This window comes from Mirounga angustirostris, unplaced genomic scaffold (genome assembly GCF_029215605.1).
Source record: "Mirounga angustirostris isolate CCGP_5_RB_7025 unplaced genomic scaffold, mMirAng1.0.hap1 SCAF_14, whole genome shotgun sequence".
In the NCBI taxonomy this organism is placed as follows: domain Eukaryota; kingdom Metazoa; phylum Chordata; class Mammalia; order Carnivora; family Phocidae; genus Mirounga; species Mirounga angustirostris.
The window spans coordinates 92,258,395-92,284,293 of NW_026991722.1; the positions used below are offsets into that span (position 1 = coordinate 92,258,395).

At 49.9% G+C, this 25,899-nt stretch overlaps 1 protein-coding gene across 1 annotated transcript in view; it reads right to left on the reverse strand.

Moving 5' to 3' along the window:
- Positions 1–25,326, reverse strand: part of LOC135362470 (nascent polypeptide-associated complex subunit alpha, muscle-specific form-like) — a 44,949-nt gene extending 19,623 nt beyond the window's left edge. Inside the window, exons 1-5 of the mRNA XM_064577703.1 lie at positions 25,016–25,326; positions 24,091–24,460; positions 23,164–23,901; positions 22,654–23,025; positions 21,051–22,231 (exon numbers count right to left, since the gene is read on the reverse strand). Of these exons, the coding sequence (XP_064433773.1) occupies positions 21,051–22,231; positions 22,654–23,025; positions 23,164–23,901; positions 24,091–24,460; positions 25,016–25,326 (2,972 nt within the window). The remainder of the gene's footprint in view (positions 1–21,050; positions 22,232–22,653; positions 23,026–23,163; positions 23,902–24,090; positions 24,461–25,015) is intronic.
- Between the last annotated feature and the right edge of the window lie 573 nt (positions 25,327–25,899).

Here is a 25,899-nt window from a genome sequence, read left to right on the forward strand (position 1 = left end):
AAGTTCCCAGACTTTCAGCTTTTTGGCTTGCCAAGAAGAAGTACATGAAAGAGGGAGAGAAATAGAACTTTGCAAGCTAAAGAGGAGATAAGGAAACATTTTTGGATTGTTTTGTCATGAGTTTGGCCTGTGTATGCAAACACATCCAAGTTGGCGGTGTCAAGTAGGCGTTTGGCTCTACAAGTCTAGAATTCAGGGGAAAGGTTGAGGACGGGGATGCAAATTGGGGAGCCATCAACATATAGATGGTAACTGAGGGAATGCAACTGGAAAATATTACCTGGAGTATAAGTGTTGTTGGAGGCGAGGTCCAGGAATAAAGCCCTATATGCTCTTAGGAAAACTGGGATATTAGGGTAATTGAGAATTGCTTCTAGGATTAAGAGGATTAAAGTCAGGACCTGATGTAAGTTCACAGGAACAGCCCAAGGAAAGCAGTCAAGACTATGCGAGTGCTCAGAGGTCTGGAAGAAGAACAACTACCAGACAATGAACTGAGGTTGTGGGAAAACAGTCTGGAGAGTGTGGTCCTCTGATAGTCAGGTGAAAGAGGAGGGAGTGATTATTGTGTCCAATACCGAGAAGAGTTTTAATGAGGTGCAGTATGAGAATTCAACATTAGACTTTGTGAGATGGAAGTTGTAGATGACCTTAATCAGAGTTAGTTTCTAAAATCCTGAATGGAACAGTTTGGAGGGAGCATATGTAGTGAGAAAGCAAAGAGTGAATTTACACAACTCTTCAGAGTAGTTGTGATGTCAGAGGAAGAGAGCAGCAGTTGGAGAGGATGTAGAGTCTAGGGAAGGGGTTTTTAAAGAAAGGCGATTTGAAAGTATGTTTGTGTGTTGTTGAGAATGATGCATGATCTTGGAAGTCAATGTGAGAGTGGAGCGATCAAGACTCAAATTAATTGGTAGGTCATGTCCAACATGATAGGAATCTCTATTCTGATTCCAGATTATACCTGACATGGATTTTTTTTTTAAGATTTTTTAATTTATTTATTTGACAGAGAGAGAGACAGCGAGAGCAGGAACACAAGCAGGGGGAGTGGGAGAGGGAGAAGCAGGCTTCCCGCCGAGCGGGGAGCCAATGTGGGGACTCGATCCCAGGACCCTGGGATCATGACCTGAGCCGAAGGCAGACACTTAACGACTAAGCCACCCAGGAATCCCAGCCACCCCAGCCTCTTATCTGAGACTTCTGGAAAGTGAAGGTGATCACTTCAACAAATAATAGCGTAAAACAGCTTGTAGCTGGAAACTCTCCCACAGTTTGAGTTTTGTCCCAGGAGACTCTTTGATCTGTCCCCCTGGCTGCCTTCCTGCCCATTCAACAGTTCTTCTGACATGGCGAGCATGTCTGCATTCTACCCAGCTAGTTCCCAAACCAAGGTCCCCCCACCTACTGACATGTATTTAAGAAGAGTTGCACTCACTGACAGTGTGGTACTAAGTCTAGGGCTGCAGTGAGTAGTAATGCACAAGAAGTTTGTCCTCTGATAAGGCAGTTGGCCAGCTAGTAAGGACTTGTCAAGGGCTCAGAATGTGGGACCATGAGAGGGGCCCTTAAGTCTGTTGGGGCCCCAAGAAGGGCCTTCTGAAAGAAGGAGACCCTGAGTCGAGACAATAGCGTATGTGTTAGGCATATGTGTTATGTGGGTGAAGATGAGAGGCAAGGATAAACTAGGTGCAGGGAAAGTGACAAGGGAAGGCCAAGAGGCAGGGCATAGCTGGTTTTATAAGGAGGGTCCATCTAGTTTAGTTTGGGAAAAGCCTGAAATTCCATGAGGGGTGGCAAGGTGAACTGCAGCATCAGCAGGGAAGGGCACCAAGGGCCTGAGAGACATACCACAAAGCTTAGATTTTGGACTGAAAGGAAAAGGGATCCTCTGGTAGACTTGTCAAGTTTCTCTCTCAGAATAATGGCCCCATGATGATTTCCAATGGTAGAAATGGAGAATGGTGTCTTCTGAGAGCAGAAGCTATCAGGATCACACTTTACACAGACTTTGGAAGGTTGCTCAAGTGGCAGTGTAATAAGGGGTTAGAAACTGGGGAGGACTTGGGGGTGTGGCCACCAGCTAAGAGGTGATTGCAATAGGCCAAGTGGATAATGATTTGGGCCTGTTCTCAGCCACTCAAGTAAGGGAGTCTGGACAGATAGGAGAGAGTACTTGCAGAGCTGGATGGTGGCCTGAGTGGAGCAGCAGGAGAGAGCTTATACAGAGGGAAAGATCGTCCCTAGTGGGACTGACCGTGCTGCCCCTCCAGCAGGAGGAGCAGAAGAAGGGTTAAAATGACATGTCTCAGGGTTATTAGCCTATGTCCCCAGGAGGCAGGGAGTTTGACTTAGGAATCTTTAGGCTTTATCAGCCAAGACTGGGATCTTGCCAATTTTAGAGAGCCCCTGGGGGATGGGGGATGCTTCAAGAAGGAGCCCCCCTGAGCTAAGTAATCAGTGATGGTCTGTCATCCAGCTCATGAGCAACATCTCCCACCCTTGGGTCATGCCAGGGTTATGCTCCATTGACCAAGCACATCAGTGGACTCAGGGCTTGATATATTTCATTTCAATTAATCTTCCCCAAAATGACGGGTAAATGTGGTTACCCCATTATAAAGACAAGAGAAGCAAAGACATTATTATGTAGCTGGCTCTTAGTTTAGGCTGCCATAACAAATGACAATAGAGTGGATGGTGTAAACAACAAAAATGTATTTGTCATTATTCTGGAGGTTGAAAGTCTGAGATTAGGGTGCCAGGGCAGTAGGGTTCTTGGGAGAGCTCTTTTCTTGATTTATAGATGGTGGCCTCCTTGCTGTGTCCTCACATGGTGGAGAGAGAGAGGAAGCAAGAGCTCTCCTGCTTCTTGTTATAAGAGCACTAATTCCATCACAAGGGTTCCACTCTCTCCACTTAATTGCCTCTCAAAGGCCCCATCTCCAAATACCAGCACAATGAGGATCAGGGTTGGTGCAGATCCTAGAGCATAAGCTGAGAGCAGGATTGGTGCCTGGATGGCCTTGGATACATCAGTTGACCTGTTTGAGAGCATTTGGACTAAGTACCTGTAAACAGAATTCTAGAGGTAACGTCCTATGACTTTAAAAAATTAGAAAGCTTTTCATTTATATATCAGAGGAAATTTTTTTCTTGGCATAATGAATGATCAAGGGCACAACTGGATGTCGACATGCAAAAGAATAAAGGTGGACCTTTTCCTTATACTACACACCAAAAACAGCTCAAAATTAGAACTAAAAATCAGTTAAAATTATAAAACTCTTAGAAAGAAACGTAAGACAGTTTTGTAACTTTGAATTCGGCAATAGTTTTTTAGATACAATACCAAAAAACACAAGGGACAAAAGAATAAACAGATAAAGTGGACTTCATCAAAACTAAAAAATTTGTGCTTCAAAGGACAAAATCAAGAAAGTGGAAAGACAACCCACAGAATGGAAATAAATATTCACATATCATGTGTCTGATAAAAGACTTGTGTCCAGAATATACAAAGAACACTTACAAATAAACAGTAGAGCAACATATACTTCAACTAAAAAAAGATGTGAATAGACATTTACTTACTTGAGAGAGAGAGAGCACACAGAAGGAGAGTAAGAGGGAGAAGCAGACTCTCTGCTGAGCAGAGAGACCAACTCGGGGCTTGATCCCAGGACCCTGAGAGCATGACCTGAGCCAAAAGCAGACACTTAACCAACTGAGCCACCCAGGCACTCCAGTAAATAGACATTTCTATAAAAAGATACACAAATGGGGAAGAAACACATGAAAACACGCTAAGCCTCATTAGTCTTTCAGGAGATGCAAATCAAAACCACTGAGATAGTACTTCACCTGCACTAGAATGGCAAAGATAAAAGGAGAAAAGATAGACAATGACAAGTGTTGAACAAGGATATATAGTTCCAAACTCCTGAATATTTGAGAGTTAAACAACATACCTCTAGAGAATCCATGTGTCAGAGAAGAAATCACAAGGGGACGAAGAATATTTAGAAGCAAAAGATAAGATTAGGATACAGTTTTTAAAAATCTGAACTTCTACCTTAAGCTGTTAGAAATGACAAAAAAAAAAAAAAAACCAAAAACCAAAACAAAACAACTAACCCTCCCCAAAAAGATGGAATAATAAACATAAAAGGAGATATCTATGAAATGCAAAATTTTAAAAAGAGAAAAAGAATCCCATAAGCAGTTCCTTTGAGAAAAAAAAAATCTATGAAATTGATTGATCTAATCAGATTTATTCAGAAAAAGAGAGAGAAGACACAATTTACCACCTCAGGAATGAAATAGAAGCATCACTACAGATCCTATAGACTTTATAAGGATAAGAAAGAAACATTATGAGCAATTTCACTCCAATTAATTCAATAACTTAAAAGAAATAGATAAATTCTTCATCCTAATGTTACTTTGGTTGTATTAAAGGATGTACTTATTCTTAGGAAATCATGCAGAAGTATTTAAGGTGTAACTTACTTTCCAATGGTGCAGCACAATTTGGACAATTGGTGAATCTAAGGGTAGGTATACAAATGTTCGTTGTGTTCTGCTTTTAGCTTTTTTGTATATTTGAACATTTTCATAATACAAAGCTTGGAAAGGTAAATGAGGCACAAACTCTTGTCAGTAGAGAGGCTCTCACTCCAGATTCATCATTTGAAACAGGCTGATGATGGGAAGGACGTCATGATCTTTCACCCAGAGAGCAGTGTCGTGTCCTTCCCTCTGGGCCAGGATGAAGCTTCTCGGTGATGCTGGAACCTCCTACAAGACGGACATAGAGAGGAAGGACTTAGGTCACTGGGGGCCAGTCTTGACCTTCCACTGGCAGTGAGGGCCAACAAAAGTACTGAGTCGCTTTCTGTAGATGTCCAGGCCCTAATAGCAACTAGTAAAATGGGTGGGCAGTCAGCATGGGCCTTGATTTTAAACAGAGGCCTGACCTACTTCATTCTTCCCAGAGGTTGGAGAAAGAGGCCTTGACTCCCACAGACATGAAACCTTGGGCTAATTGGATACTAATTACTCACAAGAGTTTTGTTGACCCAAACTTCCCATAACCCCACTTTGGTGTGAAAGGAGGGCATGCCCAAAGAAGAATTACTGCTAGGAAAATGACACAGATTTATTCAGTCCTGAAAGTCCTTTCCCAGAAATGATGTCCCAAATTGAGCAAGAATAAACAATGCATGACTGATAAATCCCACAGTTAGGGACTGGGAACAGCTTTCCTACGTTCCTAAGGAGCTGTATATTTGGAATCAGGTAAAACTGAAAGTAAGAGTAGTTGGTCATCTAAGGCCAGGTTGGATGAGACAAGTTCCCGTATTTTGATGTATCTCTTTGTGATTAGAGCACCTGTGAAGGACACAAACTGTGGTACCTCCACGACGTTAGTAACGTACAAAGGAAAGAAATCTGATACCACGAGTCTCCTCTTGGCCCAGGGTCTTGACTGATGCTGGGCATCGAGCCACCCTGTCCGTCTTGAGGGGACACTTGAGAGGGAGGGATGGGTGGGACGAGCACCAAACCGTCTATGCAGGACATAATCAGACCACCTCCTACTCATTTCCTTATGATCCGTTTGTTCTATAAATGGGGCTCCTCAGTCTTTGGATGCTCTTACTGACGTGGGTATGGCGGAGAAAAAGACAAAATACCTGACAGTTTCTATGCAGCTCACATTATGATTCACTTGGCAAAGTCAGAGTTACTTAGATAAAGGGAAGATGTGAGGAAGACTTTGGACTTGGGAAATCTGGGTTCTCATCCCAGCTGTGCAGCTGGCTTGTTGGGGCCTGAGTGACAAGTCCTCTGACCAACCCCCGCCCCCAAGGACCTCAAGGTCTCATCCTGGTGCACAGAACCTGACCAGATTTCCAGTAGCAGCCCTTCCAGGCCGGTCTTCGAATGGGGGCCCATTTCCCCTCCAGCCCTCTGTCAGCCGATGCCCAGCCCATCAAGCTTTTGGCTAACAATGGCAAGGGGGTCCCTACGAGCTCCCCCACTTTGACCATCTTCGATCTGAAGGACTGGAAAATTTCCTTCAGAAGAAAAAAGCCCTGTGGCATATACATTCATTATCCATACTGTTTCTGTTCCTTTTGGGAAATGTGTGCCTTTTAAAAAGTCAGGGCCGTTTATCCTGTAGCCCATCACACATGGCGATCTGCAGTAGGGGGCAGAGAGACACAGGGCTCTGGGTTGCTGTGTGGCACCGTCTGCCACTCGGATGATACAGCAGTGGACAGGTCTCCTGGGTCCCCGTGTCAGGAGGAAGGCTCCCTGCGACAACTGTCATCTCCTCCCTGAGGGCCCTCATGTGGAAACATCGAGGACAAAGCTATCGAAATGGTCTGATATAGTACCATGATTTCTTCTAATTTCTAGAACATAATAAGTGATTAGTAGTACAAGACTGGGATCCAGAACTTATAGATAACTTGTACAGATTAATAACAAACTCATTTTTATGAGGAATTCTTAATCGCAGGAAACAAACTGAATGTTGCTGGAGTGGGGGGTGGGTTGAGAGGGATGGGGTGACTGGGTGATAGACACTGGGGAGGGTATGTGCTCTGGTAAGCGCTGTGAATTGTGCAAGACTGTTGAATCTCAGATCTGTACCTCTGAAACAAATAATGCAATATCTGTTAAGAAAAAAAAAAAAAGAAGAAGAAGAAGAAGAAGGTAGCGGGAGGGGAAGAATGAAGCGGGGGGAATCCGAGGGGTAGAGGAACCATGAGAGATGATAGACTCTGAAAAACAAACTGAGGGTTCTAGAGGGGAGGGGGGTGGGAGGATGGGTTAGCCTGGTGGTGGGTATTGAGGAGGGCACATTCTGCATGGAGCACTGGGTGTTGTGCACAAACAGTGAATCATGGAACACTTCATCTAAAACTAATGACGTAATGTATGGGGATTAACATAAGAATAAAAAAAAAATAACAAACTCATTTTGCAATGGACAAACGTCCTCAGCAGACGCTTTACTCTAGAGTAGGGGTCGGGAAATGAAGGCCCGGGAGACCAAATCCAACCCTTCAGGCTGTTTTATAAATAAAGTTTCATTGGAACACAGCCATGCCCGTTCGTTCATACATCGTCAATGCTGCTTTCCCCTACACCGTCAGGGCTGCGTGGCTGGAGTGGAGACCATCTGACCTGTAAACCAAAGATGTTTACCGTCAGACCCTTACAGAAAAACATGCAGACCCCTGTAACAGAGGAAACCAAGAGGCCAATAAGCATAGGGAAGGGTGCCCAACATTATTAGCCAACAGGAAAATGCAAATTAAGCCTATAGTAAGATACCCTTGCGCACCCATCAGAATGGCTAAAATGAAAAAGATTGGCACCAACTGTGACAACGACGGGGATGGTTGCAGCTCCCGTCCGGGAAGGCTGCTGGGGGGAGTGGCACAGCGTTGGGAAATAGCATGGCCGTGTCTAGTACAGCTGAGCATGCAGATGTCCGTGGCCGGCATCCCTGGGTGTGTACTCAGGGCAAGTGAGGGCTCTGGCCACCAGGATGGTCATAGCACCTTTGTTTCTAATAGCCCCAAACACAAAACAACCCAAGTGGTCACCAGCTGCAGAAGAAATTAAACTAATTGTGCTATAGTCACGTAATGGGACAGTATGCAACAATACAAAACCCCAAACTATTGCTATACACAAGGACGTGTCATAGACTCAATATTGAGCTCAAGAAAGCAGGTCCTAGAATGCAGAGTGTATGATTCCATCTCTAAATTTTAAGTGTAGTGACATGTGCCAAAGGTCAGAGCAGCAGTTACCTCTAGGGTTGGGCGATTAGTTATTGAGCGATTAGTCTTTCTGGGCCTGAATATGTTCTGCATCTTGCTCTGGGAGTTGTTTACATGGCTGTAGACGTATGTAAAAGGTCACTGAACAGTTAAGTGCCCCTAAGATTTGAGCACCTACAGTAGAAATGGTGTATATCTCAATAAAAAGTAAAACTATTAAAGAAAAGATACTGGGAATCCATTTGGCTTTGAACCTCATGCCAATATATATATTTTTTAATTCCAGTTAGTGAACATCGAGTGCTATATTAATTTCAGGTGTACAATGTAGTGCTCATCAGGACAAGTGTACTCCCTAGTCCCCATCCTCTATTTCCCCCTTCCCCCAACTTCCTCCCCTCTGCTAACCCTCTGTTTGTTCTCTATATTCAAGAGTTTGGTTTTTTGTTGTTGTTGTTTTTCTCCTTTTCTCTTGGTTTGTTTTGTTTCTTAAATTTTCCATATGAGTGAAATCATATGTCTTTTTCTGACCCACTTATTTCACATAGGATTATACTGTCTAGATCCAACTGTGTTGTTGTAAATGGCAAGATTCATTTCCTTTTTATGGCTGAATAATATTCCATTTACATTTGTGTGTGTGTGTGTGTGTGTACATACATACATAACGCATCTTCTTTATCCATCCATCCATATATGGTTCTTATAAATAATGCTGAAGTAAGCATAGAGGTACGTGTATCTTTTCAAATTAGTTTTTTCGTATTCATTGGGTAATTACCCCGTATTGGCATTATTGGATCATATGGTAATTCTATTTTTAATTTTTTGAGGACCCTCCATATTGTTTTCCACAGAGGCTGCACCAGTTTGCATTCCCACCGATAGTGCACGGAGGTTCCTTTTTCTCCACATCCTCACCAACATTTGTTGTTTCTTGCCTTTTTGATTTTAGCCATCCTCACAGTGTGAGGTGATATTTCCTTGTGGTTTTGATTTGCATTTCCCTGATGGTGAGTGATATTGAGCAGCTTTTCATGTGTCTGTTGGCCAACTGTATGCCCTCTTTGGAAAAATGTCTGTTTATGTCTTTTGTCCATTTTTAATTGGATTATTTGTTTTTTGGGTGTTTTTTGAGTTGTATCTGTTTTTTATATATTTTGGATACTAACCCTTTGTTGGATTTGTCACTCACAAATACATTCTCCCATTCAGTAGATTGTCTTTTAGTTTTGTTGGTCGTTTCCTTTGCTGTGCAGAAGCTTTTATTTTGATGTAGTCCCACTAGTGTATTTTTGCTTTTGTTTCTCTTGCCTCAGGGGACACATCTAGCAAATGTTGCTACCCCTGATGTCAGAGACATTACTGCCTGTGCCCTCCTCTAGGATTCTTATGGTTTTAGGTCTCACATTTAGGTCTTTAACTCATTTTGAATTTATTTTTTTGTATGGTGTAAAAAAGAGGTCCAGTTTCATTCTTTTGCACATTGCTGTCCAGTTTGTGGGTTTATTTCTGGGCTCTCCATTCTGTTCCATTGATCTATGTGTCTGTTTTTGTACCACTACCATGCTATTTTGATTACTATTGCTTTATAGTATATCTTGAAATCTGGGATTGTCATACTTCCAGCTTTGTTCTTCTTTAAGACTACTTTGGCTATTCAGGGCTTTTTTTGTTGTGGTGATGTTTTTGTTTTTGTTGTTTTTTTTTTTTTCAGTTCCATACACATTTCTAGGACTATTTGTTCTAGTTTTGTGAAAAATGCTGTTGACATTTTGATAGGGATTGCATTGAATTTGTAGATTGCTTTGGGTAGTGTGGACATTTTAATAATATTTTTTCTCCCAACCCATGAGCATGGAATATCTTTATTTGTCTGTGTCCTCTTCAATTTCTTTCATCAGTGTTTTGTTGTTTTCAGAGTAAAGTCTTTCATCTCCTTAGCTAAGTTTATTCTGAGGTATTTTATTCTTTTTGGTGCAATTGTAAATGGGACCGGTTCTTAATTTCTCTTTTGCAGAGTAAAGTTTTAACTAGGATACCTTTTAGGCTTTGCCATCAGAAAAAGCAAATTTTTAGAATGTAATTGTGCATCTGTGCTAAAATTCTCCATAGTAACCCATTATCTCCCCTTCTTATACCCTCCTCATATCCTCGCCTCTCCATTGCCTTCCTGTCCCCTTTCTTCAAAGCTGAGGGGACTAACTGGTGGTTCACCTGACTCTCCAGCCTGATCTCTGATGGGGACATGTCTTAAGACATGTCTTAAGCCCAATGAAGGAACCCCTGGCCCAGGCTGATGCTGCTCCATGCACTGGTGACAATCAAGAGCCTTCTCCTTCACTCAAACTTGCATGTAGTGGGGGAAGGGTCTCCACAGTGTCACTTGTCCCAGGAGCATCCAGGCAGACAAAGCCACAGGGCCAAGACCTTTCTAGGTGAACCCAAGCCTGACTCTGCAGAGCAAACACCAGGAACCCTGGCATGCCCCAGACAGGAAAGGACCCCTACCCTGTGATGTACAGGGTGCTGGTGGATGCAGGACCACAGACGAGAAGGAAGGACAGTGAATGCAGCCCCCTCTGGTCTTGAAGCAGGGCGAAAGATTGCTAGCGGGTGATTCGGGTCGTCGGCCACACTCTGTTCCCACAACACTCCGTTATGGTCTGACGGCTTCACACGTGCTGAGATCGTGGTTCATGTGGTCGTGGAGGGCTGGAGTCCCATCAGAAGTGTCCCTGTCCCTCCCCCACCACTGCTTGGGGGGCGCTGGTGCCCCAAGTGCTGGATGGTGTCGTGTTGGAATGGCAGGTCCACAAACGCTTTTCCCACGAGGGGCTGACTTAGTGCACTCCGCACCGACAGTGGGGGCTGCCCAGAAGTGGAAGCCATGGGACAGAGTCTCCAACCCCCTCCTGGGAACACACCCCAAACAAAGCAACCTCTGGAAGAATAAGACAGAGGTTGGAGGGCGGCAGGCGAGCATTCCCGCGTGCCTTCCTGCCCGTCGCTCTTGCTCAGTCCGCAGAGCAACCGCTGGGGTGGTCTCCAGCCCGCAGCTGCGGGGTCACTCCCGGAGGCTAACTCTGCACCCAGGGTCATGGGTCCAGGTCATGATGGGCTCCCTAGGGGGTGACTTCTCACATCAGTATCCAAGAGGAGGGGCTCAATGGTTCGGGGCCATTTGTCTGGCGACATCCGTCCCTAGAAGCACGAGGGGTGCACGTCAGACAGACACACGTCTTTCCTTTCCCCGCAGCTTCGGGCTCCTTGGATTCCAGCTCTGAGCATTTGCAAGGCCTGCATTTTGAGGGCTCTGTGGCACCGCATTCGATTGCAGTGACTGCTCTTGCAAAACACCCCAAACCAGGCAGCTTGAGACCCCAGAACTGTATTCTCTCGCTGTTCTGGAGGCCACAGTTCTGAAATCAGGGTCCGTCAGGTTCCGTCCCTTCTGGAGGCCCAAAGGGACATCCTTTCCATGCTTTTGTCCCAGCTTCTGGGCGCTGCGGCCAAGCAGGGCATTTCTGGGCTCGAAGCTGCTTCACCGAAGTCCCTGTCCCTGGCTGACCCAGCTTCCCTCCTGCCAGTCTGAGTCCGCCCGCTCCGCCTGTAAGGACACCAGTCGTGTTGGATCAGGCATGTGCCATAGCCCAGTATGACCTCATCTCAACTAATTATGTCTCCAGAGACCCTATTTCCAAATAAGCTCCCTTTCTGAGGCTCCAGGCAGACATGAATCTGAGGGGATGTTATTCAAGCCGGTACGGGCACCAAGCACCAAATGGGTGCATCTGTCACCTCGTTCTGCATGAGGCAGAAAGAACTCCGGTGACCACACCCTAGAGAGAACCTCAGGCCACACGTTGGAAAGGACAGGGGCCAGGACTATGTGAGGAGGCCAGGGCTAGAGAGCACGTTGCCATGGTGATTGTGTTTCGTGTCCATCATGGTTCCCCAGCTCCCATGGGGTCCTGTCCTTCCCTCCATGGGTCTGGGTTATTCACGTCAAAGCATCTTACACACAGGGCCTGTGGGTGGCCAGGAGCCTTTCCTCCTCACCCGATAGTTTGGGGTCCATCAGAAGCCCGGTAGTAGGCTTGTCGCTCTGGGAGGGGTAGGAACAGCCTGCCCTTCCAGGAGGGTGCGCAGCCCGTGAGTCCTGGGTGAGGGAGCACCCTCGATTTGTCACTCTAGCAATGGATGGAGGACCCTTCTAAGCCTAACCCAGGGCACAGTCACTCACACAGTTTCCCAGAGGGTCAACCTTTGGTGGTTAGACAAGAGTTCTGGTGGGGTTTTATGTCAAGGGATGGCAGAGCCTGGGGATTTAGTGTCCTCACGATGATGTCATGAACCTCAGGATGGGGTGGGTTTTGGCTTTGAGAACCATGCCTGGGAGCTGAGCACAACAATGTCCCCATGCCCACCCAGGGAGAGGACAACTGTCATGGGCAGTGAGGGACCCCAGAGGGAGAATGCCCTGCAGTGCCAGAAACAGGGAAGCTTGTCACTGTCCTTATACTTGTAAGGTAGGAGCCTGAGTGTGGCCAACTGAACCTGTGAGCTGTCTCACCTTGTCTGTTCTGATGGACTCTGTGACTTTGGACAGTGCCTTCTCCTGAAGACAGGGTTTGCTATCAGCAGAACTATTATAAAATATAACCAGCAGGATTCTTTCATATGCAGGTGGTAGAAACTTATCTCAACCTGCTTAAGCCTCAAAGGGGACTCAGGTTAGGTCCTTTCTGAGACTCGGAAAGAAGCTTCAGGAACAGCTGGATCAAGGGTCCAGGTATCAGGATTTTGTTTCTTGCTGTCTTTTGGCTCTACTGTTTTCTCTGTGATAGCTTATGTTCTCGGAGGATTTCCAAAAGCAACATGATGGCCGTTGGCACCCCAAGATTAGAGTATTCTAGGTGCTTGTGAGTCAGGAGAGAGGTTCTCTAGCGGGACAAGATTGCCCGTTAGGACAGGAGCCCTGGACAGCGTAATTGGGAACAGTACATGTGCACAGGGTGTGCATCTATTCCGACTCCTGTCCGCACCCTCGCAGCGTTGAGTTTCTGGGCTCCAGAAAGCTAACTGCACAACCTTGCCTTGCTCACCAGACTAGGCTGTTTTGTGTCCCGTGGTTTTGCCTGTGTGTGCCTTCTGCCGGAAATGCCTTTGCGCCATCCACCTGCCCCCACTCGCTCCTAGCCCATCATCATCTAAGGATCCTTCCTACTCCATGTCTGGTCCCAGCATAGAGCTCACGTGGGGGCCGTGCAAGCTCTCAGCTCCACAACTTGAAATCAAAATCTTTCTGTGACAAGGTCTCCAAGATTTTCACATGCTCTTTCAAGTGTGAAAGCACCACTGATAACCGCTGCTTATCCATCAATGTTCAGCTCAGAGGCCGCCTCCTCCAGAAAGCCCCCCTGCCCTGCCACCCCTCCCCAGCCTGTAGCAGGGACAGTTAGAGAGCCACGGCGGCCCAGTGCCAAAGACATCGTAGAAGCTGCAGAGATTCTCACTACATATGTGGGCGCAAATGCAGGCAGTAACACACACAGGCACACTTTGGGTCAAAGAGAGTCATGATTGCGGGTCGTTCTCCAAATTGCTCCTGAACCCTCTTCTGTCTGCCCTGTGCCGAAGGCTGACTCCTGTCTGCTCTCCAGGCCCTCTGGGGGCGGCCCTGCACCATTCCTGGGACAGCCCCCCACTGGGCTCAGCAGATGCCACCTCCCTGTCCTCCCTCCAGGCCCAGGGGTGGGACCACCTCCCCCTGTGGCTGGAGGCTGAGAGCCCCCTCCTTGGTCCTGCCCTACTCCCTGCTGCAGCTGGGGACTGTCCCCTGGCCTCTTCCTCCAGACCCTGTGGGAGAAGCGCTTCTGCCTGGGATCTTCCCTGGTCCATTTGGAGACTCTGCTCTCTGTGCAGAAGATCAAGGAGACTTTCCTCTCTTTACACATTGCACACACACGTTTTTTTCCTTTCAGTAATTTATTTATCTACAAGCAATTAATGAAATTGTCAATTCTATTTTTACATTTTCCAGGTACTCAAAAAACAACTACAATAGTCTAGATTCTGCATCCTGGGGCGTGTGCGTGTGCACGTGTCCACGTGCATGGGAGTGTATGCTTGTCATCGGGAGAAAACGTTGTATTTTGACTGCTTAGAATATATAAGTGTTAAACAATAAATAGTATCATAAACAAAACAACAAAGATTAAGAAAAAAATCACGGAACAAGGAAGAAATGGTTGCAGATTCTTAAGCTTTCCTATCTATAAGTTTAAGATTAAACTAATCCCATGAATTTAGGACTAAAATAAGAATTAAAGACTAAAATATGAATTCATAAAACAACTACAATAGTCTAGGTTTGCATCCTGGGGTGTGTGCGTGTGCACGCGTCCACGTGCATGGGAGTGTATGCTTGTTATCAGGAGAAAACTTTGTATTTTGACTGCATAAAATTCACAAATGTTAAACAACAAACAATATCTTAAACAAAACAACAGAGGCTAAGAAGAAAAAAATTGCAGAACAAGGAAGAAATGGTTGCAAATTCCTACGTTTTCCTATCTATAAATTTAAGAGTAAACTATTGCTATGAATTTAGGACTAAAATATGAATTCAGAACTAAAATATGAACTTAGGACTAAAATGTGAATTTAGGACTAAAATTTGAATTTAAGACTAAAATTTGAATTTAGGACTAAAATTTGAATTTATGACTAAAATATGAGTTTTAGGACTAAAATTTGAATTTAAGACAGCACTAACTATTTCATACAGTTTGAGTGAGATGTTTTGTTTAAGGTTTTTCTGCTCTCTTTTTTTAAGGCAATTACATAAATACTGAGTTATTTCTGCGGAACTGTAACCCTAGTCCTAGAGCACAGAAATGGTCTTGTTTGAAAGTCTCTGTCTATGTCCACAATAGAGGATGTCTTCAGTCCCAGTGGCATTAATTTAAATCCGACCACCATACCTACAGCCGAGAGTTCTAAATCGTCCGGCAGGGAAGCTATGTATTCATGACAATGTGGACGAAGCTCTAGTTACACAGTCTGTGATGGGGTTCCACCGCTATCCTGCAGAGAGTCACTGTGGCGTCAGTTCCGAAATGGTAGCCGTTTCACTAGAGAGAGAGCCATCAGACGTTCTTCACGGAGCTCCGCGCAGATGCTGACCCGGGCTTTGGCTGCTCAGAGCCCGGCTGCCCTGAGCCCGGTCACCCTTGCTGGCGACTCCGGGTCCCGGGGCCCTCACGGTGGACCTCCCATCCCCCCTGGGGGACTGATGACCCCGGGTACACCCTGACACTTCCCAGCCTGCGTGGGCTGTGGGCGGAGCCGCAGGACCAAGAGGGTCCCTCAGGACAAGCCGGCAGCTGGACTCCACACTGGCTAGCATCCGCCTCAAGTGATCATTCTCTTTCCTTAGCACCTGGAACTCCCTCTCTCTGGATGCAGCCACCACCCAGCTCTTCGCGACTCTGTCCTGATGGAAGAGGACCAGCTTGCGATGATAGTAGGAGGTGGTTCTCTCCAGCTCTTTGCCCAGGTCTTGGGCCATCTTCTTGTAGAGGTTGCGAATCTGGCACGTGAAGTTCATTTCTCTGTGCACGCTGGCCAGTTTCTTCTTCATTTCCAAGCACTGAGCTTGCGCTTGAAACACTTTTCGGTCAAGTTGCAGGATGTATTGCTCCTGTTCATCCAGGGGGTTCTGAAGTTTCAGCTTCAGCGGCTGAATCTCCTTGTCCAGCTGTGAAGTTTCCTTCTGCAAAGAGGCTTCCTGGGTTTGCAGGCTGTGGATTTGTCGTGTCAGCTCCACGATCTCTTGCCTTCCTTCCCACAGTCGTCTGGCTCTGTGTTGCTGTTCCCCTTCGGGACTTGGAGGGGACCCAGGGCAGCCAGCATCCTCAGGGACGCCCTTCAGATCCACTGCTGCTCGATGGGCGGGCTGATCACCATTTCCTGCTCCCCTCTTTGGCTGGACTCCCTGGGTCCCGGCACCGTTGTGCTCTGCAGGGAGGTCAGGCGGGGGGACGGCCTGCAGCCCGGGTCCGGCCCTGGACGGGGACTGGCTGGCTTGATCTTTCGGGACTAGCTCCATGCATGCCTTCGACGGCTCCAGCCTTTCTTCCTCCTCCTTCTCCTGCCCTTTCTGCCTCCATCTCGAAACTTCTTGGTTGAGCGGTTCGGGACCTTCTGGAAAAGGAGTGTTTTCACTCTGATCCTTCGTTCTTTTCGTCAGAAGCTGTTCTCCATCCTTCTCCGATGTTCTGAGGATGGGTTTTTCCCCAGGGACCTGGGGCAGGTCGGGAGGCTGGTCCAGTTCCTTCAGTGCCTTCCTCAAAAAGTTGACAGTGTCCCTATCCACCAGCCTGCTCAGTTCTGTGTTCATTGCCGACAAGCACAGGGCTTGTAACAAGGGAGGACTGGCCACCACCGCGGGCGGCCTGAGGGCGGCCTCGGCTTGTGTGGTTGGGCCACTCTCCTCACGGCGGGCTCCACACACTTCGTGGCGGGCAGAGCCCCTGTGGCCCAGCGCCTTCGCGCTCCTTCGAGTGAGTTGTCTCTTCACTAGGAGAACCAGCAGCACAGTCCATATGAGCACCGCGCAGGGCAACACGGGGAGACTCGGGGTGTGTCCCCAGCTTTCAGAAATCAGCTGCAGCGCCCCCCACAGGTGCTCCAACACCAGCTGGCAAGTGGATCTGGTGGCCAAGAGGGGGCCCTCCATGGCTGCGTCAGGCTCCACAGCTCTGTCTCCAAGTGCCAGAGTCCTGTGGCCACAACGGACCACTGAGAATCCTGTGGAGAGTTCCACCTATGAGGTCAACGGTGCCCAGCAACCAGGGCAGAGCAGTTGGGCTGGGGGAGGGGAGGCCAGCCAGGTTTCAGAAAACAGTTGCCCCTGACTTTGCCATGAAGTAGAAAGTTGTCTCAATCACACAAGACCTGGGGGAGGTGGGAAGGGCTGATCCCGGCCCGGAGCTCAGCCACTCAGGCCCACCTGGCCCTACAGCAAACCTAGGGGCTCAAGGCAGGGCCAGGTCACGTCCGTCCGTGCGCACAAGACAATCAGGGCAAAGTGTTCAGGCCTCCTTCCCGGGCGAGGCCCGTTCTCCTGATCTGAAGTTTCCCTTGGCTTCAGGGACTCCTGGTCCTGTCTGCAAATGTCCCAGGGATCTCCCTCCATTTTTAATTGCATCACATTAATAGCCTTTTTGATTTCAACACGCGCAGATTTTAGTTCTTTCATTTCTCCAGAAAGAGATTCTGTAGTGTCTTCTATGCTTTTTTCAAGCCCACCTATTATCTTTATAATCATTATTCTGAACTCTAGTTCTGACATCTTACTTACCTCCATACTGATTAGGTCCTTGGAAGTCAGTACTGCCTCTTGTTCTCTTTTTTTGAGGTGAGTTTTTCTGTCTTAGATCATTTTGTCCAGGAAGAATAGATGAATGAAAGAACAAAATACCACAATGACAGCAATGACCCCAGAGAAATATACACTAAACAAATCAGGAGAGATCTTAAACTAAAAAAAAAAAAAAAATTGAAATTAAAGAATCAAAAGGAGAATATAACCAGAGGTGAACAGAATAGAGCAATACACTGGATCCTGTGTGTATTTTGGTCTGTTTGTTAGAAAACTAGATCCCAAAATTGTAAAGTAAGAAAAACTTATGTGTGTACAATAATAAAATTAAATACAGTGAAAGAATAGAATGTAAGTGTAGACATGAAAATTAAAAAAGAAAAAAATGAAAAAAAGAAGACAGGAATATAAACAGGTGAACAGAACAGAGCTATACATTATATCCTGAGCGTATTTTGTTCAGTTTGTTTGAAGAAACTACATCTCAAAATTATAAAGAAAGAATAACATATATATACAAAAATAACATTAAATACATTGAAAGGATAGAATGTAAGTGTAAAGATGAAAGTACAAAAATGACTTTAAGAAAACAAAACAAAACAAAGACAAAAAAGAGAGAATACGATCAGATAGGTGAAGAGAAGAGAACCATATGCTAGATTCTGGGTGTATTTTGGTCTGTTTGTTAGAAGAAACTGCATCCCAAAATTGTAAAGAAAGAAAAACTTATATATATACAAAAATAAAATTAAATACAATGAAAGGATAAAATGTAAGTGTAAAAATGAAAAAAAAAAGATTTTAAAAAAAGTTGATAAAGTAAGAAATTGGTTGAATAATGAAAGAGAAAAAAATTAAAATAAAAGACTTCTCAATTTCCTATGGCCTGCTATAATCAATTATTACAAACACGGTGGCTTGAACACAGTTCTGGAGGCCAAGAGCATGAAGTCAAGGAGTCAGCAGGGCCATGCTCCCTCCAGCCATTCTAGGAGGGAATCCTTCTTTGCCTCTTCAGTTCTGGTGTCTGTTCTCATTCTTTGGCTTGTGACATTGTCACTCTAATCTCTGACTCTGCTGTCCCATAGTGTTCCCTTTTGTGCGTCCATCTTCTTCTGTTTGTTAGAAGGACACCTATCATTGGATTTAGTGTGCACCTGGGCAATCTACAATGATCTCTCAATATCCTTAACTTAATTACATCTGTGTACTCTATATCTAAATATGATCACATTCACAGGCTCCAGGAGTTAAGATGTTGACATATCATTTTGCGGGCCACCATTCAATGCACTACAGAAGTAATACATTCACTTACTATTCTTTTAGTAACTACAATCAAAGGTAAAAAGTATGCCTTTGACTTACTACAGACAAATATAAATTAGAGCCTCTGATCTTTTCCCAGAAAATATGAGGACACTAGAATACTTTAACTTCATTTACTACTCCCACAATCTACATATCATTGCTGAACTATATTTTATTGTATTCACTGTAAGCCTAAGAAGGCAGTGGAATATAAGGAACAATGCAGAGGATCATAGGGGAAGGGAGGAAAGATCAGAGAAGGAGACAAACCGTGAGAGACTCTTGACTCCAGGAAAAAAACTGAGGGTTGTGGAAAGGGAGGTGGGTGGGGGGATGGGGTAATTGGGTGATGGGATTTTTAAGGAGGGCACGTGTTGTGATATGCATTGGGTGTTATATGCAACTAATGAGTCATTGAACACTACACGAAAAGCTAATGATGTACTATATGTTGGCTAATTGAATTTAAATTTTAAAAAAAGAAGGCATTATCACTCTGGAAAACTGTATGGAGGTTCGTCAAAAAGTTGAAAATAGAGCTACCCTATGATCCAGCAATTACACTACTGGGTATTTACCACAAAGATACAAAGGTAGGGTTCCGAAGGGGTACGTGCACCCCGATGTTTATAGCAGCAATGTCCACAATAGCCAAACTGTGGAAAGTGCCAAGATGTCCATCGACAGATGAATGGATAAAGAAGAGGTGGTATATATATACAATGGAATATTATGCAGCCATCAAAAGGAGTGAGATCTTGCCATTTGCAACGACGTGGATGCAACTGGAGGGTACTATGTTGAGTGAAATAAGTCAAACAGAGAAAGACATGTATCCTATGATCTCACTGATATGAGGAATTCTTAATTGCAGTAAACAAACTGAGTGTTGTTCGAGTGGGGGGTGGGTTGGGAGGGATGGGGTGACTGGGTGATAGACACTGGGGAGAGTATGTGCTCTGGTAAGCGCTGTGAATTGTGCAAGACTGTTGAGTCTCAGATCTGTACCTCTGAAACAAATGCAATATATGTTAAGAAAAAAAAAAAAGAAGAAGGTAGCGGGAGGGGAAGAATAAAGCGGGGGAAATCGGAGGGGTAGACGAACCATGAGAGACGATGGACTCTGAAAAACAAACTGAGGGTTCTAGAGGGGAGGGGGTGGGAGGATGGGTTAGCATGGTGGTGGGTATTGAGGAGGGCACATTCTGCATGGAGCACTGAGTGTTATGCACAAACAATGAATCATGGAACACTTCATCTAAAACTAACGATGTAATGTATGGGGATTAACATAAGAATAAAAAAGTAAATTAAAAAAAAGAAGGCATTATTATTGCTTTACACAGTTAATACATGGGCAGCACAACAAAATAGACAGAAATATTAAATTTTGGAAGTATCTAATTAATGAATAATTATTTTTTTTTCTTCAAGAGGAAAAGGATCAATTGGATTTATTTTTTCAAGTGGATCTTTTTTATTTATCCATGTTTTTACTCTACAAATGCTTATTTAGTGTCTTCTCTGTGGCAGGGATTGGGAATAGAGGAGCAAACATGGCAGACAAATTCTCCAAAGCTTGGGTTATAAAACTGTTGAACTGGAATTTTTGCCTGGAGAGGATCTCTAAGATTATCCGGTAAAGTGTATTGCGATGTTGAGGAATCTGAGGTTTAGTAGGTTGAATGACTTTCTGTGCCAGGAGGTCACACAATCAGAACCATGGGGTCCTTAAGCTCCCCATGTAGTGTTTCTAATCTCTAGAGCAGACATGAGCTACCCACTGCATTTGAAGCAGGCAAGGCTATGTGGGCTCCAGCAGAAAACTGTTTTATGGACACAATGCATCTTCACCCCTTGGAAACTATCTCGTAAATGTATATCTTTGGTCAAATATAATACCCATGACCGATTCCGGAAAAAAAACAAGATCTGTGGAAGGTTCTAGTCGTGGAAAACTTTAATATGTTATTAGTAATGATCATAAGAGTTAGTATCTCTTGAGCACACACAATATGCCAGGGGCTGTGTTAAGAGTTTTGTGGGGGCTTTCAGGTCTCATGACAGCTTTATGAAGTTGGTGTCATGATGCTCATCCTTCTTTTAAATGTGAGGACGTTGACACCAGCCTGTTCAGGTGGTGACATGGCGAATGGTGCAAACAGGTGCTCACCTGGAGAACTGGGCCTTCTCCAACTCTAGGCAGTCCCAGATGTGAGTGCTGATCGACAGAAGATGCAGCTGTTCTTTCCAGGAGTTCCCTGAGCTGTTCTAGCAAATTCCCAAGATCACACCAGTCCTCCCAGAGAGAAGGGGAGAGAAGAGTGGCCTAGTCCTTTCCCCCTTCTCTTAAATCTCTTGCTAGAAGGCTGCCCTTGATGGTTCTTCTTCCACGTATTGAAGTAGTATTTTCCATCTAAATGTGGCCATTGCATCAGGAAGAGGGGGAGCTATGAAAACAGTCAATGTGTCCCATGTGGTTTGTCCACGCGGTGCTGGTACAGTGACACAGTGAAGGCAGGCGGCGGGGCAGGCACCTTGGCAGCAGGAGGTGGCAGGAAGCGTCGGCAGGAAGCGAAGGCAGGCGGCAGTGGCAGCGGGCCGGCAGGTGGTGACAGGAAGCGGCGGCAGGAAGCGAAGGCAGGCGGCGGGGCAGGCGGCAGTGGCGGCGAAAGGCGGTGACAGGAAGCGGCGGCAGGAAGCGAAGGCAAGCGGCGGGGCAGGCGGCAGCGGCGGCGGCAGGTGGTGACAGGAAGCGGCGGCAGGAAGTGAAGGCAGGCGGCAGGGCAGGCGACAGTGGCAGCAGGCAGCAGCGCGGGCAGGCTGTGGTAAGCAGTGGCTGGCAGTCAGGCAGCCACAAGCAAGGGAGGCGCGCGGTGCGAGGAGGTAGCAGGCGTCGGCGGCAGGAAGCGGTGGGACACAGGCAGCTGGGGCGGCAGGCAGGCAAGCCCCGGTAAGCGGCAGGCAGGCGGCAACAGGAAGCGGCGGCAACGGTGTCAGGAGGCAGTGGCAGGAAGCGGTGACAGACAGCGGAGGCAGGTGGCGGGGTAAGGTGGCAGGAGGAGGCAGGCTGCAGCGGAGGCAGGCAGTGGGGGCAGCGGGCTGCAGCCGCTAGCGGTAGGCAGGCAGTGGCGGCAGATAAGAGGTAGCAGGTGTAGGCTGCAGTAAGCAGCGGCTGGCAGGCAGGCCACGGCAGGTAAGGGCCGCGGGTGGTGCAAGGATATAGCAGGTGGCGGCAGCAGGCAGGCGGCGGGGACAGGCAGGTGGCAGACATCAGCATTAGGCAGGCGGCAGCTGTGGCGATTGGCAGGTGGCAGCGGTAGGCCAGCGGTGCTGTCAGCGGTGGGGTTAGGCAGTCAGCTTTGGCATGCATTCTCGGGGTTAGGTAGCTGGGCCTGGTGGAACCAGGCTGCGGCAGCAGACGGCGGTGGCAGACAGGCGGCCACGGATGCGGCGGGCAGCAGGCGGCGGGCGCAGGCAAGGGCGGTGGGTTGCAGAAGGCAGGTGGCGGCGGCAGGCAGAGGTAAGTGGCAGCAGGGGGCGGCAGTGGCAGGCGGCAGTGGTAGTACTGACTGGTGGCGGCAGCAGGCATGCGGTGGCAGGCGGCGGTGGCAGGCAGCGGCAGGCAGGTGGTGGAAGTCGGTGACAGGTGGCAGCGGGCAGCAGCAGAGGTGGCAGTGGTGACAGCACCAGCGGGTGGCGTCTGCGCCTGCAGTGGCTACAGGGGCGGCAAGGGCTGCAGGGGCGCCAGCTTTGGGCAGCCCCAGGTCATTGGGTGGCAGTGTGTGGCAGCCTCAGCAGCAGGTGCCATTGGCTTCAGCCGGAGTCACGGGCGGGGGAAGCAGGCGCGGCGATAGGGGCGGGGTCAGCAGCAGGCGGGTCAGCGTTGGCAGCGTGGGTCAGTGTGGGGAGGGGCTCCGAAAGCGCCGGCGGGCATCTGCGGGTTACGCGGCGGCGTCCGCGGCGTTAGCGGCGTCCGCGGCGTTCGCGGCGTCAGGAGTAGTGCTGGCGTCAGTCGGCTTCAGCGTTGGGTAGCAGCGGAAGCTCCGGGCACCAGAGGCAGCAGCAGGAGTATCAGCAGTGGGCTTCCGCATCGGTAGGTCCCGGGTTAGTGGGGGTCAGAATGTGGCAGCGGGAGGCGGTGGAGGCAGTGGAGGCAGGGGGTGGCAGTAAGCGGTGGGGGCAGGGAGGCAGGTAGCGGCAGGCAAGTATGGTGGGCGGCGGCGGTAGGTGATTGCAGGCGGCGGCAGGAAGCGGTGGCGGGCTTGGGTAAGAAGCGGCAGGCGGCGGCGGCAGGCAGGCAAGGGCCGCGGGCGGTGGAAGGAGGTAGCAGGCGGCGGCGGCGGCGGCAGGGGGCGGGGGCAGGCAGGCTGCGGCAGGCAGCTGGCAGACAGTTGCAGGCAGGCTGCAGCACTGGGGGTACGCAGTAGCCGCAGGTGGCAACAGGCAGTGGCGGCAGGAAGTGGCGGCGGGCAGTGGTGGGGTCAGGTAGTGGCGGCCGGCAGGCCCCGGCTATGGGCAGGCAGGGGGCCGCGGCGGCAAGAGGTGGCAGACGGGGGCAGGCAGTGGTAAGCGGCGGGAGGAAACGGCGGCAGGTGGCAGGGCCAGGCAGCAGCGTTAGGTATGCGGCAGCGGTAGGCATGTGCTGGCGGGGGGCTGCCGTGGCGGGTAGTGGTAAGTGGCAGCAGGCGGGGGTAGGCGGCGATGCAGCAGGCCGTGGCGGGCTGCAGGCAGCAGGAGCCAGGCAGGAAGCGGCGGCTGACAGTCGCAGCCGGCCGTAAGCGGTGGCAGAAAGCGGCGGCAGGGGCAGGTGTCAGGGTTATGCGGGCCGCAGCGGCGGCACGCAGTGAGGGCAGCAGACAGCAGCGGCGGCAGGTGGCAGCGGCAGGCGGTGGGGCCAAGCGGGCTGCAGGGGGCAGCGGCAGCAGGTGGCTGCGGTAGGCAGGCAACGTTGGCAAGCATCGTCGAGGTTAGGCAGCGGAGGCTGGTGGCAGTAGCCGCAGATGGCAACAGGCGGTGGTGGCAGGAAGCAGTGGCAGGCGGTTGGCGGGGACAGGTGGTGGCCGCAGGCAGCAGTGTTAGGAAGGCGGGAATTGCAGCTGTTGGGAGGCGGCAGTAGTAGGCATGCGGTGGTGGCGGACTGCGGTGGCGGGCAGTGGTAAGCGGCAGCAGGCGGCGGTGGTAAGGAAGCGGCAGCGGGCCGTGGCGGGCAACCGGCAGCGGTCTCAGGCGGCAGTGGCAGGAAGCGGTGGCAGACAGCGGATGCAGGTGGCGCGGGAAGGTGGCAGGAGGAGGCAGGCTGCAGCGGAGGCAGGCAGTGGGGGCAGCGGGCTGCAGGCGCCAGCGGTAGGCAGGCAGTGGCGGCAGGTAAAAGGTAGCAGGTTCAGGCTACAGTAAGCAGCGGCTGGCAGGCAGGCCACGGCAGGTAAGGGCCGCGGGTGGTGCAAGGATATAGCAGGCGGCGGCAGCAGGCAGGCGGCGGGGGCAGGCAGGTGGCAGAGAACAGCATTAGGGAGGTGGCAGCGGTAGGCCGGCGGTGCCGGCAGCGGTGGGGGTAGGCAGGCAGCGTTGGCATGCATTCTCGGGGTTAGGTAGCTGGGCCCGGTGGAGCCAGGCTGCGGCAGCAGACGGCGGCGGCAGGCAGGCGGTCACGGATGCCGGCGGGCAGCAGGCTGCAGGCGCAGGCAAGGGCGGTGGGTGGCAGAAGGCAGGTGGCGGCGGCAGGCAGAGGTAAGCGGCAGCAGGGGGCGGCAGTGGCAGACGGCAGTGGTAGTACTGACTGGTGGCGGCAGCAGGCAGGCAGTGGCAGGCGGCGGTGGCAGCATTGGTGGGCAGTGGCTGCAGGCAGCGGCAGGCAGGCGGTGGCAGTCGGTGGCAGGCGGCAGCGGGCAGCAGCAGAGGTTGCAGCGGTGACAGCACCAGCGGGGGGCGTCTGCGGCTGCAGCGGCTGCAGGGGCGGCAAGGGCTGCAGGGGCGCCAGCTTTGGGCAGCCCCGGGTCATCGGGTGGCGGTGTGTGGCAGCCTCAACAGCAGGTGCCATTGGCTTCAGCCGGAGTCACCGGCGGGGGAAGCATGCGCCGCGATAGGGGCGGGGTCAGCAGCAGGCGGGTCAGCGGCGGCAGCGTGGGTCAGCGTGGGGAGGGGCGCCAGAAGCGCCGGCGGGCATAGTCGGGTTACGCAGCGGCGTCAGCAGTAGTGCTGGGGTCAGTCGGCTTCCGCGTTGGGCAGCAGAGGAAGCTCCGGGCAGCAGAGGCAGCAGTGGGAGTATCAGCAGCGGGCGGTGGCAGCGGTAGATGCCGGGTTAGTGGGGTCAGTATGTGGCAGCGGGGGGCGGTGGAGGCAGTGGAGGCAGGGGGCGGCAGTAAGCGGTGGGGGCAGGGAGGCAGGTAGCGGCAGGCAAGTGTGGTGGGCGGTGGCAGGCAGGGTTGGCAGACAGGCGCCGGCGGTAGGCGATTGCAGGCGGCGGCAGGAAGCGGTGGCAGGCTGTGGTAAGCAACGGCACGCAGGCAGGCGGCCGCGGCAGGCAGGCAAGGGCGGCGGGCAGTGGAAGGAGGTAGCAGGCGGCGGCAGCGGCAGGGGACGGGGGCAGGCAGGCGGAGGCAAGGGGATGCAGGCAAGGGTGGCAGGCGGCAGCGGCAGGAAGTGGTGGCAGGCAGGTGGCTGGGGCGGTAGGCAGCGGTAACTGGCAGCAGCTGGTGGGGGCAGCGGCCCGGTGGCGGTAGGGGCAGGGTCAGCGCTGGGCAGCCAGAGCCAGCAAGCAGCAGGCGGCAGAGGGCGGCAGCGTGGGCCAGCCGCGTCGGCGGTCAGAAGCATCGTCTGTGATGGGCAGCGGGTGTCAGTGGCGGTAGCTGGGGGCAGTGGCGGTAGCTGGGGGCAGTGGCGGTATGGCTGGGAGCAGAGGGAGCCGGGGGCAGCGGCGTCCTTGGAACCCTAGCATGCTGCGGTTCCGAGGAAGAGGTGCCCCTCAGCCTGGTATCTGCAGGGGACACAGGGGGCCACCCAGACCCAGTGGCCAAGCCTGAGGCGGAGTGCCAAGTCCTGCTTCCTCCCATTGGGGAGGCCAGGTGAGTTCGGCCTCTGCCCTGGGCCTGAGCTTCAGTCTCTCCATCTGTAAAGTGGGCAGAACAGCCAAACCTTAGGGTTATGGTGCAGATTTAATGTAGGTAATGGGTTTCCTCTAGACTGGTTCAGAGTACAGGTTGTCATTCCTCTTATTCCACTTCCAGCTGTGTGTCCTTGAGCAAGATAGGTAATCGCCAGGCCTCAGAATTCTCATCTGAGAGATGGGCCTGCAAAGAGGACCTATATAGGCTTGTTTTGGGGATTTAGTGAAGTAGTACACAGAACCCATTTCCAAAGTCAATGTAAATCATGGTTCCTGGCACG